Source organism: Elephas maximus, chromosome 13, assembly GCF_024166365.1.
Source record: "Elephas maximus indicus isolate mEleMax1 chromosome 13, mEleMax1 primary haplotype, whole genome shotgun sequence".
NCBI lineage: Eukaryota > Metazoa > Chordata > Mammalia > Proboscidea > Elephantidae > Elephas > Elephas maximus.
The window spans coordinates 57,382,980-57,403,113 of NC_064831.1; the positions used below are offsets into that span (position 1 = coordinate 57,382,980).

The 20,134-nt window shown below is 37.8% G+C and overlaps 1 protein-coding gene across 10 annotated transcripts in view; it reads left to right on the plus strand.

Moving 5' to 3' along the window:
* The window catches only part of IQCH (IQ motif containing H), a 256,643-nt gene that overhangs the window by 44,735 nt on the left and 191,774 nt on the right, over positions 1-20,134 (plus strand). For all 10 annotated transcript variants that reach the window (XR_007519882.1, XM_049905656.1, XM_049905654.1 and 7 more), the window contains exon 5: positions 12,220-12,336. Coding sequence is in view for 9 of the 10 variants with exons in the window: in XM_049905656.1 (XP_049761613.1) it covers positions 12,220-12,336 (117 nt within the window). In the remaining variant the exon portion in view is untranslated. The remainder of the gene's footprint in view (positions 1-12,219; positions 12,337-20,134) is intronic.

Here is a 20,134-nt window from a genome sequence, read left to right on the forward strand (position 1 = left end):
CTGTATATTACTCCTTCTTTTCCTTTAATTACTACTTCATTCTCAAAAAAGCTATAGGTTCACAAATACTAATTACCACAATATTTTAGCTAAAACACCAGAAAATTTGACAAAACCCAAGCCAAACTCACTGCCGTGGAGTTAATTCTGACTCATAGCAACCCTGTAGGACAGAGTAGAACTGCCCCACAGGGTTTCCAAAGCTGTAAATCTTCACAAAAGCAGACTGCTACATTGTTCTCCTGTGGAGCCACTGGTGGGTTCAAACCACCGACCTTTCAGTTAGGAGCCAAGTGCTTAACCACTGAGCCACCAGGGCTTCTTTGACAAAATCAGCGACTATAAAAACACTGGCTGCAACAGAAACAACAGTGCCTGCTTATAGCATGCGCTGATGAAACCGCGTGATTTGAAACGTCATTGTAACTAGGTAAGAATGACGGCTCTGACGGGAGAGCGTCTGAAGGTTCAAAAAATATATCAGCATAGAGTTTTAGCCTTGTAAGTGTATTGATACATGTAAGCTGGAAAAAAAAAATTTTTTTAATGGTTTTGTTGTTATAACTAACTACAGGGATATTTTAATAAAAATAATAAATCTCTGCTGAAACACTGCACAAAAAATTTATAGACAGCCATTTTGATGTCTCCCCTTCTGACAGTGTCACCCACTGTGGCCACTGACAACATCCCCTCTCCTTGACCCTTCCAGCCTTGGATTGTTTGTGTCCTGTTACGGCTAGTCCCAAAGATTCTGCACACTCTATTTCTCAACATCCTGCTCTTACCCTGGGAAACAGGTCTTTTATGAAATTCTCCTCAAATTACCTAATTTGAACCATCTATTTCTTGCCGAAACCTAATACCCCATGTAATTCATGGCCAAGACTTAATTGTTTATGTGAAGAACCTAATTTCCCCAAACTTGATGATTTCATATAGAAATAAGCTGAAATATAAACATGATTATTGTACATCCCCTGTTCCCTAGCACCACCACGCCCAGTTGCTTGAGCCAAAATCTTAGCATTATCCTTGACTTCTTTCTCCCCTTACCCTCAGATATTACTGACTTTACCCCTGAATGTCTCTCCAGTCTTACACTGTGTCTGTTCCCTCACCTGAAAACGTTTGTTTCTGAATAGAAGAAATGCAGCAAATATCATAAAGAGGCTTTACACTTAATCTAACAATTTAAGTGTTGAAAATATTCTCAGAGTTTTTCTTTTCTAATTGCCTTCACAGGCAGTTTGTGAGACATTGATTCCATTTATTTAACAATACCCAGTGCCAGTTAAGTGTCAGTCACTGTCACAGGCTCTGGGATGCACAGATGCCTGATACAGGCACGATTCCTCTCCACATGGAATTTAATGGAGTGGAAAATGGGTGGGGGGGGGAGGGGATCACAATGCTTGAGGGACACTGCTGGCCTTCAGTGGGTCAGGGCCATGATGTTAAACTTTCTGCAGAGAGTGGAACATTCTGCAAGTGAGACATGCAATGGGAGTGGGGTATACAATGAGGGGACTTTCTGCACAGTGAAGAACTGTACACCTCAAAATATTCCTAGTATCTACAGTATGTTTGCAGAAAACAGGCACAATCATTATTCACACCAACACCAGCTACCATGGAAGAGACATTGTGCCACCACTGTCTCAGTCTAGACGATACCTGTTGCTCAGCTTGAATATCTACCTTGTTCACTGGATATAGCTCAGAATAACTTTTTGCATAAACAAAAGAGTGAAGTTACTCCAAAGAATGTGATGTAGGCCCTGATAGCAGTTCCAAAAGCCGAGTCCCCAGAATTGGAGTAAATGCATAGTTTCCTAGATAGCACCATACCTGGCATATAATAGTGTTCAACTTTGGCTATTATTCTTTACCTAACTCTAGAATCTCTTAGAACGTTAGATTTAGATGGGATCTCAACAGTTATCTAATTCATCCTAGTATCTAATACTTGACTCCCTTCAGCCTCATCTTCAATAAGTAGTCATCAGCTTCATTTTAGTTATTTCTAGTGACAGAGAACTGTCACTAGAGATAGCTAGTTTCACTCTGTACTTTTCAGACCTGGAAAGCTTTTAGACTCATTGTTAAGGAGCCAGTGGGTACTTCTAATCACAGGAGGGATAATCTGTACTTGTCTTAGATCATAGAACTAGGCCCCCAAATATATCTATTCAGATGTGCCTCCCCCTCAGATTCACTGAGACTTGTGCCTCTCAGACTCACTGGGACTTGTCCTTCTCAGACTCACTGGGACTTGTCCCTAAAAACTTAAGATTCTTAGGGCTGTATGGAATCTTAGATACAGCTGATTCAGCTCCCTTATTTTATGGACTAGGAAACCTTGGCCCTGATATTGGAAGTGATTTGTCCAAGGTCAGCTAGATAGTTATGACAGAGTTGGACTTGAGCCCTGGTTCTTGACTCTTAGTCCAGTGGCCTTGTGACTCTACCAAGCTGCCACATCAGTCCTTTGCTTCTCATTTTGCTCTTTGCCACCCCACATTCTGATGGCTTTTCTTAATAGTCTATCATAGCTCTAAATCAACACCAGCCCGACTCCTCTTTAGGCACCTTGGGCTTTAGGCTTTCGTGTACTCACAATCGTCAAGGAAGAGATTGGAAATAAAAACAACAGAAGATAAGGAGGAGGGAGGAAAAGTTTATAAGCCAAGAGAGTATTTGATTTTCTTGTTGTGTCTGGCAAGTTAAGTCTGAAGGCAATTTCAAAATAGAAATTCCTAAACTGTTTAGATCAAAGGACCTATTTTGAAGCACAATAATTTGGTAAGTTTGTGGGGCAGGGAAGATAATCAAAACCCACTGCCGTCAAGTCAATTCCTCATTATTTGAGAGTTATTCCCTATGTTAATTCCTTAAAATGGATGCTTTAACAATCAAACAGACATAAAAAATATATTGTGATGTAGTATGAAAAGCAGTGTGCAACATTTGTGGCTAAGATGGGAAGGATCTTTAATTGTGTGGATTTAGATCTACTTGGGAAAGTGATTTTCAAATTTGGCCAAAGCTAGAGTTTTGAAGATTTTTGACATTATGAGGAATAATGAGGTGGGAGATAAAAGAAGCAAAAAATCTGAGCAAGTAAGGGTTGCCTCAGAGATTTCCACTGCAGTTGTACCTCGCTTAATATCAGATGGAAAATTCTGCTGATGAGACGGCACCCAGATGGTAGAGAGTAGGGTGAAGAGAAGAGATTGCCTCATTTATCCTCAAAATGACTTTTACTTCTCTTTTATCCAACCAGGATATATTGTGATTTATCCATTGCATTTGGTTATCCTGTTTCTTAAGTTTCTATTAATCTAAAGCAGAGGGACTCTTTACTTCATTGCTATAACAAGTGCCCTACATAGTAGGCCTGGAGTAGACTCCAGTGGTTGACAGCATAGGGGATAGAACCATAGGTTCACATCCTGCCTCCACCGCTTATTAGCTACAACTTTGGCAAGTCACTTGACCTCTCTTTGCCTAAGTTCCTCATCTGCAAAATGGGTATAATAATGTTGTTATTGTTAGTTGCCATTGAGTCGATTCTGACTCATGGGGACCATAATAATAGAACCTACCTTATAGGGCTGTTGTAAGGATAACTGAATACATATATTAAAACCGTGTCCAGTACATGGTGAGCACTGTATAAACATTAGTTCTTATTACTTGTTGATAAATACTAATCAACCTCTATCAGGTACCTAATAAGTGCTGGACACTATTTTAGGCATCAGTCAAATTTTTCTGCTCTCATGGCCCTTACCTTTCAGTGGGGTGGAATAGATATTAGGGAAAGAGACAGTAAACATATTGAAAAGTAAATATGTAGTGTTTTCATTGGTGAGCCCTAGCGCTGAGGAAGAAACATAGGGAGTGTTGGGATGGCCTCACTTGTAAGGTGACATTTAAGCAGAAACATGATAGAAGTAGGGAGCAAGTCACCTGGGTATTTGGGGGGAGAGCATTCCAAGCAGAGGAAACAACATATGTAAAGACCCTGAATTAGAAATATGAACAGCAAGGAAGCTGGAGAGAAGTGTGCAAGGGTGAGAGAGAGAGAGGAAAAATAATAGGGGGCCAGATCTTGCAGGCCAGCGTGAGGACTGTGGGTATTGCCCCGAGCAAGATGGGAATCCATGGGAGGCCTTCCCATAGAGGACTGATTGGCGATTTGAACGGTCACTCCAGCAGCCATGTGGCGAATATGATGTGGAGGGGCAAAAAGCAGAAGCAGGGAGAACATCGAGGAGCCTGTGCTAGCCACGCCTGTAATATCTTATCTCATCCTCACAACACTTTGAGGGAGGGGAGCATTACTATCACCAGTTTACAGATGAGGAAAATGAGACTGAGAGACAATAGTAATTTAAAGCTAAGAAAGGAAGAGCTGGAATTCAAACTCAGTTCTATTTGCCCTCAAAGATCTGCCTTTTCCTGACCACTGTTAAAAGTATAAAAACTGGAGCTCCTGCCTGTATTTGCCACAGGGAAATTTATAATTGGGGGGGGGGCGGTGAAGCAGCAGAATAAATCCTGATTTTGTGTAAATTCCTAACTATCCCCAGAATTTTCTTCAGATATGTCTCTCTAAATCTTCCCAAAGAAACTTCTCAGTCCAATGCCCCTGACTAAAGGTGGCCTTGTGACTTTCTGACTTGTTGCAGTAATACAAAGGCGGCAATTACAAAGTCACATTAGAATCACATGTAATATATTATGCTAATGTATCATATGCAATATTGTTTTACCACAATTGGCTACCATTCAGTTAGCTTACATATATGCTTTAGTGGGGTTTATACTTTACAGTGTACATAAGGCATGCTAATGGAACAGATGATTAAATATGGTATATGGGGTTGTTTCAGAAACCCTGGTGGCGTAGTGGTTAAGTGCTATGGCTGCACACCAAGAGGCCATCAGTTTGAATCTGCCAGGCACTCCTTGGAAACTATCAGGCAGTTCTACTCTGTCCTATAGGGTTGCTGTGAGTCGTAATCGACTTGATGGCAGTGGGTTTTTTTTTTTATATGGAGTTGTTTCTATTAAAACATGAGCGTCAAACATGGGCCCTATGGGCTATGTCCATTAATAACATTACTTCTATGAGAAGATTCAATTTGCTACGTATTTTTCACCCATAGCTACTTTTCCAGAAACGTTAAGCCATTACAACTGCAGGGATGGTGCAGATGGTTAACATACTGTTTGACTAAGTACTGATTAATCCCAGAGTGTTCCTTGGAAGCAAGGATGGCAAGACTTTGTCTCTTGCACTTTGGACATGTTATCAGGAGGGATCAGTCCCTGGAGAAGGACATCATGCTTGGTAAGGTAGAGGGTCAGAGAAAAAGAAGACCCTCAGCAAGATGGATTGATACAGTGGCTGCAACAATGGGCTCAAGCATAGAAACGATTGTGAGGATGACGCAGGACTGGGCAGTGTTTCATTCTGTTGTACATAGGGTTGCTATGAGTTGGAATTGACTCAGTGGCACCTAACAACAACAACTGGTTAATGAGATGCAAGGAAAAGTGTTGAGAGCAGTTTTTAGGAAACTTTCTTAAAAGATATCTGGCCGGTGTCTTTTGAGTGTTTTCTTCCCCTTCTTCTAATCTCTGTCTGGAATGAGGCCGCGATGGCTGGAACTCTAGCAGCCATCTTGCTGAGTTGGAAGGAGTCTGGTCCCTAACAATTTTATGGACCACCACACCAATCCTGGAAAGCCTACCCCTGTATTTCATATGCGTGAGGGAAATATATTCTATCTTGTTTAAGCAATAGTCTTCCAGTTCTCAGTCGCGTGCTAACCTGACTATCACCAAAACCATCAGCTTCTCTATGTCTGGATTTATAGTCTATGTTTTCTCCTTTGTCATAATGGAAGAAGTATCCTGCTATTAAAGCTAGCCTCTTAAGGCCTTTGCTCCTACCATTATCCCCTCTCATTCATCATCGATTTCTCGCTCCTGTATCATTCCCGGATCTTACACGACTCCTTCAGTTTCTTCACACAAGTCTCAATACAGCTGTTATCTCCACAGAGAGGCTGTCCTTGACCACCCCACCTAAAGTAGCCTCCTATCATTCTCTGCCCCATTGCGCTAGTTATTTTATTTATGAACACTTACAACAGTCTGAAATTTATATGTATGTTTACATGTTTATTGTCTGATTCTTCACATTCCTTCAAGAATGTAAGGTTCATGTGGGCAGGAACTCTGTCTTTTTTGTTCATCAACATTTAGTAGGCTCTCAATAAATATTTGAATGCTTTGTTGAGGGTAGAGAAGGAGAGATGGAGGTTAGGGGAGGCCTCCCAGGGGAGGTTGCACCTGCCCTGAGTTCAAGTTGGAGTAAAAGTGTGTCCAGAAGATCATGAAGAAGAGAGAAGAGGACATTTCCAGAAGAGGGAACAGCATGCTTACTTGTGGAAGTGGAGAGAACACATTGCATGGAGGGACTTGCTGGTCACTTCGCAAAAACAGAGCACAGAATAATCATGAGGGATGGCAGGAGAGGAGGCTGGAGAGTAGGAAGAGGCTGGATCATGCCACCCTAAGGGAAACTATTGGAAGATTTTAGAGAGGTGAGAGACACATTCCAAGTAGTGCTCATAGGTTCAGTCACTCCGAAGGTCATGCAGAGGATGGATTGGAGGCAAGGAGACCCAATTTGGGGTCCATTATAGAAGTCTGTGTAATAATTGATGACAGCATAGATCCAGGCAGTGCCTGGGGGATTAGAGAGAGGGTAAAGGATCTGAGAGACAGACAAGAAGTTCAATCAACAGTACATCAACCAACATTTCTTTATAACGTAGCAGCATGTTGTAGTGGAAAGAGGGTTTGGAGTCAGAGGCTTAAATACTGTCTCTCCCACATAGAAGGTTGTGTGACCTTGAGAGGTCACTTAAAAGCAGTTATCTTCACTGGGAAGGTGGGGATCATATCATGTATTCCCTCTTGTCATTTTAAGGACTAAATTAAACCAGTTGAATTATGGCAACATCTACTTATTATTATTATTTTTACCTATTATGGTACCAAAAAAAAAAAAGCAAACCCACTGCCATCGAGTCGATTCCGACTCATAGCAACCCTATAGGACAGAGTAGAACTGCCCTGTAGAGTTTCCAAGGAGCACCTGGCAGATTCGAACTGCTGACCTTTTGGTTAACAGCCGTAGCACTTAACCACTACACCACCAGTGTTTCCATCTATTATGGTTGTGCTATTATGGTAAAAAAAAAAAAAAAATTTTTTTTTTTTGTACCTGGCCCCAAATGGGAGCTCAATAAATGTTAGATTTCCCCCCCATCCCAACATTTCTCTTTTTCTCCAGTTCAACTCTTGTAAGAGTCAGACAGGAGTATGAGCATATCTGAATAGAAATAGTTAGGTCTTAAGGTTTTGTGAACCTGAGGCAGTTAGGCTGAAGCCGAGCTATTTAGAAGCAGCATGGAGTGAAGTGATGCTGTGATTGTGGGGGACTTCAGCTTGTTCATCCTTCTAGCCCTCTCAGGGAGGTAAGAGGGAAAATCTTAGAGTCGTAGAATGTTAGAGCTGAAATAGTAATAAGGTAATGAATAATATTTAAATGTATCTAAAGTATAATCATAACTTTTTATTGATATAAAACTGGGATGTACTTCATGTAACCATCACCCAGCTTTGACAGTCACTGTAACTTTACCATTCTTATTTCATTTATTCCTTCCACCATTTTTTTTTTTGTAAAGCCTTTTAAAGCAAAACCCAGACATCATATCATTTTACCCTTAAATACTTTAGTATATTATCTGATAAGGACATTAAAGAAAAAACATAATTATTATCACATCTAAGAAATTTAACAGTAATTCATTAATAATATATAATTCCCAGTCTAAGTCTAGTCTTTCCCTAATTGTCTTAAAAATGTCTTCCTACACTTGTTTTTTTGAATCAGGGTGCAAACAAGGTCCACACGTTACAGCTGTATCTCTTTTGACCTATAAAATCTCCCCTCTTTTTAAAAATGTCATTTGTTTGTTGAAGAAACCAGGCCATTTGTCATGTAGGTTTTTCCCACAGTCCGAATTTGGCTAATTGCAACCTTGTGGTCTCATTTAACATGTCCCCCTGTCCCCAAAATACCTTGTAAATTGCTTGTTTTATTTTGAATCTTGATCAGATTCAGGTTCTACCTTCTTGGCAGGAATACTTCATAGGTGGTGCCATGTACTTCCTTTAGAGCATATCAGGAGGCAATTTCTGTTTTCATCTTTTAAATGATGCGATTGATCAGTGAGTTCAAGTATTATCAGCCTGATCTATCCATTCTAAAGTTCCCCACAACCTTTCACCTGTAGTATTAGCAACTGTTGTTGTTTACCTAATGCATTATTTCTTTAGGGATTACAAAGTGGTGATTTTATAATTCTGTCATCCCTTGTGCATTTATGAGCTTCTATGAAGACCTTTTCCTTATCAACTTTTTGATGAATCTGAAAAACAGTTTTTCAGGAAAAGCAGTATACCTACCTGATCCCTTCTTTTCTTTTTTTAAATAAATTTTTAGATTATCAATTAGAATTTTTTTGGGGGGGAAAGCAGGAAATATTATTAAGAACTCATGGATTTTTATTTGTTTGAAGTGCTTCAACCCCTTACAGTCATTACGCTTTGGCCAGTGGGAGCCCCTTGAAGTCAGCTCCTTTATAGTTTGTGAGATACTTAACATAAAAAAAGAAAAAAAAATTAGATTAGTCATTTAAACCTCAGACAACCCTGTGAAGGTAGGTATTATTACCCAGTTTTACAAATGAAACATCTAAAGCTCCAGGGGGCAAATGACTCACCCAAGATTATATGGCTCAAACATGGAGAGGCAGGATTTGACATCCATTGTTCTTTCCATTAAATATAATAATGGTTGAGAGAATCAGAGTGTTAAAAGTGGCTGGACTCTTTTTGTTTCCCCTAGTTTTGATATTAAACAGCGGATGCCTTTAACCAGTGGGAATATGATATTAAGCCCTATCCACTTTAGAAGGCATTACTTGTAGCAAACACTGTTGAGAATAATGTTATGCTGATAATACTGTAACTTAGTAAATAGCCTGTCTCAACTTTGTTTGTGAAGCATTTCAATTTTGATTACTCTGTGTGGGATCTACTGCTCAGATGTGTATCATTTTATGGCCTGCCCATGTCTAGGGAGCTGGCATTACATGCTGCCTAGTGTTTTTAATTCAGAAGTTCTTCTAAAAGAAACCTTAGCCTCTTGTATTCAAACCCTAGTTTTAATAGCATAAGCTATTTCCTTCTTATATAGCTTTGTGGGCATAGTAATAAAATAAATACCACAAAATCACTGATGAGATGAAAATTGAGCTCCCTGCTTCTGTGCAGCCATGTAGGTAAAACAGTAATTGGCTCTGATAATAACTTTTGTTCTTACAAACCGAAGTCTAAATGAGAGTCACGTTTGATATATCTGCATGTAATTACTATTAAAAGGAGAGAATACAAAGTTTAGACTACTTAGTGACTCAAGATAGATTAAATAAATTGTTGTCTTTTCTTGACAAATTTAAGAAAAATTTCTAAAATTATTTCTGATATTTATCTTATTATTGGTAAAAAAAAAAAAAAAAATGGTCATCTTCCAGGACATGCTTGTCTACTTAGTGGAATGATTAATTCTGTTATTTTTAAAATACATAATTGTCTTGTAAGCTTATGCTTTCATAAATTTTTTTTTTCATTTATCTATAGAAGACAGATTTAGGTTTTGAATATGTTTGGTAGTAAATTTCAGTGAACTGATTTGATATGTAAATATTATTTAAACTTAGAAGGCTTTAATGTGTCTTTTAAAGAGAAATTAAACCATGCATTCTAAATATTATTACCCTCGTATACACGTGATTTGGTGCCAAAATAGTAAATATTAGAATATTAATAATTTTAAAGAACCATTCTCATTTCTTTAGAAGCCAACAACAAAGAATTATGACAGCCTGTCATTTACATACTGATTTCTTTTTTTTTTTGGATTTGGTTTGTTGTTGTTGAGAATATACTACATCTTGGATTTCTTTTCAGAAAAATCTGTGTCCAATGACATGGAAATGTAAAAATGAGCAGAAAAGAACTGGAGTTTAATTCCAGTTTTAATAATCATTCTATATGTGATCATTTCCTCCTCCACTGGTCCTATCGCCACACAGAGTTGATGGACCAAATGAAACTAAGGAAACGGCTGTGGTCCACCAAGCCAGTGATCCCAGAATTAAAAAGTTCTAACAAAGCTTAGAGATGATAGATGAAGCTATTACCATCAACTGTATCCAGAATATACTTTTTAAAAACACCCTAATTACAGAAACCACATCCAGTCAATATAAGACATATTAGCAATTTCCTGATCCTTGGTAGAATGGAAATTATTCTGAAAGTTTAATTAAGAAGGAAAAAATTATGTTCAGGTATTAATTTCAGTAAAAGAGGCACTCAGCTTCCATGCAGAAACCCCAGAGTAGTGCTGGGAGTGTGACCTACCCACAGAAGGAAAACCATTTGTAATTAGGCACTACATTATTTTTGTCACTCCATGTGCCTCAAGGAGAAGAGAATAGACATGTCTGGTTTGCAGCCTGTGTCCTTGCATGGGTTAAATAAAATGGACAGTTGAGAGCAATTAACTAGAGATTTTGTTTAAAAACTGCTATTAAAAAATAAAAGGAAGTTTTGAAGCCTGTATTAAGCGATAGCTTATCTGGACAGCGTACATTCCACAGATATTTTTGTAGCCTTCTCCTTCACTTTGACCTTAGGCATAGGCCGTTTATGAATGTTCAGGATCAAAGAAACAACTGGATCGTGAACTAATCTGTCTGGTTCCTGCAGCCATTTTAGTAATTGCACAGATCACCCCCAGAACTAAGGTACTTAATTGAAAGATCAGTTTTTTAAATTACTTGCAACACCCCAGCCTCCTAAAAAAAAAAAAAAAAGTCACAAAGGCCACCATTTGTGTGATTCCATTGATATGAAATGTCCAGAATAGGCAAGCATCCATAGAGACGGAAAGGAGATTACTGGTTGCCAGGGGCAGGGAGGGAGAGGAAGATGGAGACTGACTGCTTGATGGCGTGGAGTTCTTTTGGGGTTGATGAAAATGTTCGCGAATTAGAGATGGTAGTGGTTGCACAACTTTGTGAATGTCCTAAAAACCACAGAATTACACGCTTTAAAATGGGGCATTTTATGGTATGTGACTTATATCTCAATTTTTTAAAAAGTCACAAAAGACTTCAGAAACTATTGGTAATACCCCACCTCTTAAGTACCAACTTATCTGTTAACCTCAAGTCATAGAATGCCAAATATAGAGGATAATTCCTCAAGAGGTCGTCAAGTTTAACTGTCTCCATCTTGCAAGCAAGAAAACTGGCTTCCAAAGAGATGAAATGACTTACCCAAGGTCACGCACAGGCAACCAGGCCAGGACAAGACTGGAACATGGGTCTGCTGACCCAGTGCCCCTTTCTACCACCCCTTACGCTGCAAGTCTAGTTGGTCATTTGCAAGCATTTCTGCAGTAACTAATTTGAATCATTTAAAATGAGGAATAAGTGGTTCAAGGAAGATGTTTTTATTTTTTTCCTAAAGAAAGCTTAAATTATTCTTAGAGATAGCAAAATCTCTGTGAAAGAGTAGATAAACTCGTTGTGGTAAACTGAAGAAGTCCAAACTGAGATTTACCTGTCAAAGTCCCAGGAGTATAGTGGTCACATTAACAGACCAAGGGAGCCCTCTATCTGTGTGTTTGTAGTATAGATTTCACTGGCAAAATCCTTGACCTGGAAAGCTGAAAATAAGTGGAGACCAGGTATACTAGTCTTTTATCCACCTGGATTGGCTCTTAGCATTGTGTTTTGAGAAAAAGAACGGTATCTGAAGATATATGTGTGTGAACAGAAGGCTACATGGAAGAAAATCTGCAGAAAAGTCATTTTCCCAAAAAAGGGACCAGCCAGCAGCCTAAATAAAAGATTCAAATATATACATATTTTCCAGTGAGAATTACATTGAAATAATTATTTTCGAAGAACTTTATACTCCTTTGCGGATATAAAATGTTAGTAAGCATTTTTGTTCATCCAGCATGAAAGTTTCATTGTTTCTTTGTTTCAGAGAAAGATAGGGTTGAATGTAAAAATCATGCAGGATCCTGAAAACATCCACCACAGAGCTGCTGTAAATGCGAACTATGGAATCAGTTTGCCATATATTAATCAGAGAAAAGCCTGTGTAAGTAATGAGTTGTTTTTATAAGCTCTAAATTTTTTTAAGAATTAAAAGTCATTGATAAGCAATGTAAAATATAATGTAGATTTTAAAGTAAAGATGTGATCCTTTTGTCTTTGGAATTTTGGGAAGGTAAAATGGAGTGTCTTGCATTCTGCTTATAATTAGAAATGATTAAGAAAATGTAAATCCATTTAAAAAGATCTGTTTGCAGCTCACTCAAATTTCTCTGTTATTATTCCCAACTAACCTGGTACCATGATTCTAACAAGAAGGAAATAATTTTACAACAAAATGAATTGACAGAGAAATTTTAAAATATTTTATTGCTTTGACAGTAGGCTTTCCACTGGAAAGATGAAAAGAAAAAACAGCAGTGTAGCCAGCATCAGCTTCAGTGATGTATACTCATATGATATGCAAAAATTTAAGAATATTATTCTAAATCTGAAGCAAGCAGAGACTTTATGTCAGCAAATTGATGAGAGGGAAAAATAATCAAAAGGAAATTGGCATTCACAGATCTGAGTCTGTGCCTATTTTTGTCTTTGACTTAAGTGTCCCAAAGCAAAGATTGTACTCCTCCATGTTTGGGGTTTTCTTAGGAGAATTAAGAAGAATGTTTCACTTTAAAAGGCAAATTATTTTATTTGAGATCATTTCTATTACTGGAAACACATGTATTTTAAGTTACAGGAATGACATCTATACATTTTTAACCTTTGGCTTCTCTCGAAAGCTCTTAAATGTACACTTCAGTGAAAAGCTGAAGACAAGATTCATTTTAAAATTAAATTGCAAAACCATTTCTAACCAGCATAATATTCTCTTAAATTAATCTTCTAAATTTCCTGCATAGAAATTTTCAACTGCCTGCTTCTTTCATGTAACTCTGAAGTATATTTTCAGTTTCTTTATCTGTGCTTTATGTTATTCTTACAGGTTTGTTTAAGAGCACTTTATCACAGAAATACTTTCATAGCCTAAGAAATAACCAGAAAGTTAGATATTTTTATTCCTGCTGAAGCTTTATTTAAAATGTCACTGTGAATAATGTGAAAACATTTTTATCGGCTTCCCATGAGCCCAAAGCCCTTGAAATAAAAATATTATTTCTCAGGCTGTACAGACAGAAGCAGATTTCTCTATTGTTGTTGGTTTTCCCTTTCCATCTAGAATTAATATTGGCTTAGCTGGTGAAATGTAGAGGCTTCGTAGCCCAAGGCAACTGCTGCGTTCCATGCAAACTTTTTCTGATGAGCATGGAAGTTTTAAAAGGGCTGTCTCTAGATTCAGAGAGGATTATGCTCTGCTTTAGTGAATCCGAGTGAAGATTCAGACATAAATAGGGAATTCAAAATTAAATCCAAAATTTGAGGCAGAATCTTAATCATTTATTACAGTTTTTCTAATTGCTAGATGGAATGAGTATTTTGGGTATCGTGTCCATGTACTTTTGAGTACAGAGGATTTGGGGAAGCACATTGCCTAGTATGGCATATAGATAACGAATACTCAGTTACTGTAGTAAAAATCTGTTTATTCCAAAAAACTTAACTCCATAAAAATCTACCCAAGAGCACTTAAAATGCATGTGTTTATGTCCATTTTGCTCAAACTGACTACTGGCATTTCAATCAGAATGGTTGACCCTATCATTCTATGTTGGTATAGATATACAGTAGTACTAACTGAAAACATTATTTTCATTTTGGATTTATAAAACAGAAAAATTGTGCAAAAAGTCCTGTGAGGGAAACGTGGGTGTTTGGTTTTAAACAATCATGTAGAGCATTTGTGAATAAATACAGTTGTGATTTACCACTTATAAAAATGTTTTTGAAGGCAGTTACCCAAACTGAAGCAATGTATCTAGCATTGAGATGTACAGTTAATTAGAAAAGCAGCATCAAGGCTAATTGCTTTTTAGAATCACTCAAAACACTCCAAGGGGATTATTATTTGGCTGCCGAGGGCCATGTGTTTCCTTACTTCTTATGAAACTCGAACAGCTTGTCAAACGCCTGTAAATAATTTTAGACATTTTTGACAGAGTAAATTTGAATATGTAACCAATTCACATTATTATGTCCTACAAGTTGCCATGTTATCCATTTTATAAAGAGGTGTGCCCTTCCTGATAGTGAGGGGCGAATGGAAGGATTTTAGTGCTTTGGAAACACACATACCCCATTACACACACACACACACACACACACACACATTCACTCACATCACACAAAACTGCCTCCATAATTTTATATCCTGTGACTTTATTGCATAAAATCAGTTTACAAAAAAAAGTATTGAAAGTGAAACCTACTCATGATTTTTTTCAATATCTTAAATCTGCTAACTAAAAAACAAATAACCCTCTAGTATGTTTTTGAATAGGTCCTTACAGGTGTAAGGAGACAAGAAGAAATCTCTGGTACCAATTGTATTTACCCACTGACATTTAGTTCAAGTTAGACTTAATAATGCAGCCCATTGAAAGATCTACAGAAAATTTGACTTTGATTTATTTTATTTTAAATAACAAGCGTTTCTTAAAAGGCTTGAAACATGTATCTGTTAACATGAATTTTAAAAGAAAGATTATGAATGCATAACAAAACAGCCAAACAAAACATGGCTTTGAATTGCTGCACAAATAACTCTGATTATAACTGTTATGACCTAGAAAAGGATCATGAAAACATTTTTCTTTTTGGCAAGATATGAGTTGCTATAGAATTATATCAGTTCTTTGGTACCACTTTCCAAATAAATAAATATATAATGCAATGTAAACTTAGAATCTTTTATTTATTCATGAGGTTGAATTTAATACTATTATGATTTCTAGGTTTTATGAGTCATATGTTATGCAGTGCTTTTCACTAACTTAGTTGGGTGGCAACCACACTTCGCAAATCATAGTTGCATTCTTTACTGTGTCACTTGGAGACTACACAGTAATCTCTCTCTCACTGAAAGCACATCCATCTCGGAAATGATAAAGTAATGGAAAGTGAGGCAATTGTGTTAATGTCAAATGATTAGAAGAAGCTCCAGAAATAAGGGGTGGGGGCTGGGGTGGGGGGAAGAATAACGATTTCAGAACACGATTGTATTTTAAGCCCATGCATATGGCCACAATTACAGTCACAACATAATTTGGCAACGGTAGCAGAATTAGATTTAAACAAATTGATGTTACACTGCAGTAATTCAGAATGAGCTTGTTGCATTTATAAACCATAACAAGAAGCAGAGTGAATTAATAAACCCCTTCTTGTCACTAAAAATAAAAAAGGGAATAATTGCTGAGATGGAGTTAACAGATGACTGTAGTCAGCATCCTTTCAGCCTAGATATGGGGAAGTGAAGGTCACCCCCATCTCAGATGACAAAGAGGGAACATTTTGTTGGTAAACAAATTAATCTTTTGAAAGGTCGCCATTTGTTTTAAGTTTTTATCCAGTTCTTGTCATCTGGAATCAGAGATTGACTGTCATTTCACTAGGCAGGGGTGCAGTTGAAGCAGACAAAGCTGCTTCTGTATGTATCAGCATTCCTTGACAAAACTCTGTGCCTGATTGTGATGCCATGGGCTGCTGGTTTACAGCTGTCTCCGGACAAGAATAGAGGCCCACCCCTGAATTCCAATAAGATGGGCCTGCATATTCCGCCTGCTGTAAGCTGGCCGTCTGCCCACAAGTAAAATGTATTGTAGTTCAAGCCAGCAATTATCTCTTTTACTTCCTTCTGTGCTGCTTCTGTTCTCTTTTTCCAAAAACAGATGTGAGTATTCGTTCAAGTTCTGCATCTATTCTTTCTCACACCTGCCAGGGCGGAATTTTCACCGAGGTAGAGTTTGGGGAAGCCAGCGCAGATAACAATCAGATGTAATTTCTTTGACAGCGGTTAAAAAAATGTTGATTTTTCAGGAAATGTAGAGTCAGCATCTTGTTACCCCCTACCCACCCCCCTTTTCCCAGGAGCATTTGGTAAATTAAATTAGTTGAACAAAAAGAAACAGCTTTAAGGACATTCTGAAATGCCATATCCTATTTATGACACAGTCATTACCCAAGGACTGCTATGGCGGGTAGAACATCCCCACTTCTACCATTTAAAGAGAGCCTTCTCTTCAGGTTGCTTAGAAAGAGCTTTTGGGGGAAAAAAACAATAGCGGCTTTTTATGTTCTCCCTGATTCACAGCCTATACATCGTATTCCACTAATCTGGTGGTGAGCGTGGGGTGCGTTGCAGTTGTATATTGCTGTAGCTAATTAGAATGTTAGTCCTGTACTGGTTTGGTGCAATGGAAAAGCTGAAGAAAGTGATGGGATAGTTGCCATTGGCTGGTGTGCAGCTCCCTCACAGAACCCATTGCTCTGGGAATAGGGAGAGACAATCAGAGGCTATACCCTCATGAGATAACTAAGGTTCATCAAACATCTAGCTGGAGTGAGCTCTCATGCTTCTTTGAGTGCTGTGTTTCTTTAGCTTCTCTGCTAAGATCCTGCATGTATCATATTCCCAAACCAACCCTATGCCGAACTCAAAGCACTTTTTAGCTCTTACCATAGTAACTCTGGGTCATACTTCCTGGTGTGAGTTTTTACTAGGTGGAGATCTCACAGAAAAAGCCTGTGTTTCCTCATGTGTAAGATGGCAACAATAATCCTACGTGTCTCATAGCATTACACTCAGATTTAAATGAGATAATTCAGAGCTCTAAGCCCCTGGTCCATAAGACGTGCTCTGCAAATGTTAGCTATTACTATTGACAGTCCTTGCTTATGATATTGTGCCATGTTTTATATTGTCATTTAAAACCTACTTTATTTTAATGGTTGGCAACCAGAATATTCCTGTGGTCCTTTATAGGCATTCTATTTAGTATTTCATGTGATTATGTCTTCTCTCCCACACTGATATGAAGTCAGGGACCTTGTTGTCTTCTTTTTGTCTGTTTTTCACAACATCCACTGTACCAAGCATTGTTTTGCACATAATAGGTACCCAGGGCAGGACTGGTCTGTCCTCCCGTCTGTCCAGTCTCTGCATTGAAGCTATATACAGGCTGATGCCTGATCTAGAAATGAAGTCATGATTTTGTTGGGTCCTGGTAGGCCTGGTTGCACAGGCCATCCTCATACTGGGCCCTGATAGGGTTTACCTGGAAGAACATCCTTTCTCCTGGATTCTTGTTACGACTCTGCCACTACCTAGCTGTTTCCAGGAGTAAGTTACTCTGTCTGGCTCATTTTCATTTTCCTGGTTTATAAAATAGGAGATGCTAGAGTGGAGGTGGTTTGGGGGTGTTGGGAAGAGTTAGTAGATTAGTGTTTGGGGTCTTAGCTCCCCATTTTCCAGTTGTGTTACCCTAGGTAAGTAAATTTACATCTTGGGTTCTTAGCTTTTTTGCTATGAAGTCAGGATAGTGATACCTGCTAGGCAGGGGTGCTAGAAGTACTACAGATAACATATTAATGTTGCTGGGCTTTCCAAAAAATGAGTTAATATTAAAAATCCCTGACTTCCTTTTCCCTTGTTTACACCTTTGCTTTCAAAAAATAGTCTCATTTGGCTCCTTTCACCCCAGTAGAAATGAGGGACAGGGCTTAATAACTGTGGTTTTCAAATTGTTCCGGAGAACCCCAGATGAGCTTCAGAGGTTGCAAGCATTTAATTAAAGTTTTATTTTTATGATATATATTTAAACGATTTTAAAATGTTATAAAGAACAATACATTCATACTTAAGTATTTCAAATCTTGTCAAGAAGCAGCCCAAACATAAAGTGAACACTGAAGCGATCTGTAATCCTCTGTTATCATGACACAACATGCATCAGATACTGAATGTTAATGCCCTGCCCATCATAATGGGTTAATTTGTGCTGTCAGGTTAACGGTGTGTGTGTGAATACATTTGAATTTCTTATAAAAGTGTTTTTTTTTTTTTTTAATTAAATAGGGTGTAGCTTTGCAGTAGTATTTTGAAATTCAGATCTGCTTATATACACTCTCCTAAAAAGCATACAAATATGATTTATATACAAATAAATGAAGATTAAATGAACTAATACGTATAAAGTGCTTAAAGCAGCGCCTGGCCCCTAGGAAACATCCAGTAAGTTAGTTTTACAACACATGTGTGCCATATCAGCCAAGAGCCTGGCAAGTTATTTGGTGCATACTTTTGTCATAGCGTAGTCGTCAGTTGTACAATAACAATACTGCATGCTATGTCGTGATAACAGAGCAATATAGATTATTTCAGTGTTCATTTTATGTTTGGGTTGGTTCTTAACAAGATTTGAAATGAGTTGTACAGTCTTCATTTGGTAATGCCAGGTTGCAGTGTTACTTTGTTTATAACTGCAGATAAAAGGTCAGCAAGAAAGCATCGTCTTAAAATTTAGACTCAACATGCGAAATTCAGATTTAATGAATATCTGAATGAGAAGGGTGTTGAGACATCTGAAAAGAAATTTAAATTGGCCATGTTCAAACATCTAAAATCTTACATGACACATTTGAAAAGTACTTTTGGCCAACCAACCATAATAATGGCATTTATTAAGTGCGCCAGACACTGTGCTAAGTGCTTTATGTATATTACCTTATTTAACCCTTCTCTATAAAGTAGGTACTATTATACCATTACTACCATTTTATCCTTCAAAAGGTATGTAACCATTTTACAGATGGGGAAACTGAGACCAAGATTAAGCTACATGCCTAAGGTTATGTAATAAGTAGAGAGCCAGGATTCAAATTAATTATAAAATCTATTTGTCAGATCCCCTCAAGTGAAGTACTTAACCAACTAATCCTTAATTATTAAGGAGTATGAACAGTTGTTAGATTTTCTATTTTGAAACAAAAAATCCACACTATTCTTTAAAACTTCTGGATTATTTTAATAAAGAATATCCTGAGATTGTAAGTGCTATAACAAATTGTTAGCAATTTGAAATTACCTGTTTACATCAGGATTTTCTCCGTCTCATGCAGACAAAATAAAATGCAGAGATAAATTGTAGATAAGACTGAAATTATTACCTATAATACTTGGTTTCATAATTTGCCTTCATCAAAACAGCCTCCTTGTTTCCACTGTTGTCTTTGTTATATGTTAATATCCAACATGCTTAGACTAAATTTGTATAAAAACTTACATTTATTTCACATATTAGCTTTCTATTTACAGCTGAATTTGGAAAAAAAAAAAAAAGGGTTCCACTCCTGAAAAGAAATTTGAAAATCTTTGGCATAGAGTATTACCTCTCCCATGGGTATTTGCTCTTTAACAAATAGCAAATCCTCTCTTTAATCAAACTGAAGGACTGAGGCTCCATTAAGGGACTTCAAGCATGAGCGGGCTGGGAGATGAGGGATTTGGGGGCATCCGGGGAGAAAGCCTTGCACTGCCCTGAAATCATCACAGGTCCGCAGCCACCTGCTAACAGGACTAGTTCTGCTGCCTTGTATGATTCAATCCCTTTTCACTTCGTGACTGGAACTTCGGACTTGAGTTTCGTTATTTGTTAGACTCTGTACTAAGAGGTAGTGTTTCTAACCTCATAAATCTACTTTGCAGAGTCAAGAATTTGGTAGATGGAGGGACCTGGGTCACTTCTACAATAGGTTTAAGGCACAAGGGGGCCATGGATAGAACTGTATTTCAATATAATTGGTTTCCTATGTATCCTATGTATTTTGTTTTATGCATTTATAAAAACATTTTTCAAAAAAAGGGTCCATAGACTTCACCAGACTGCCAGAGGAGTCCACGGACCTCC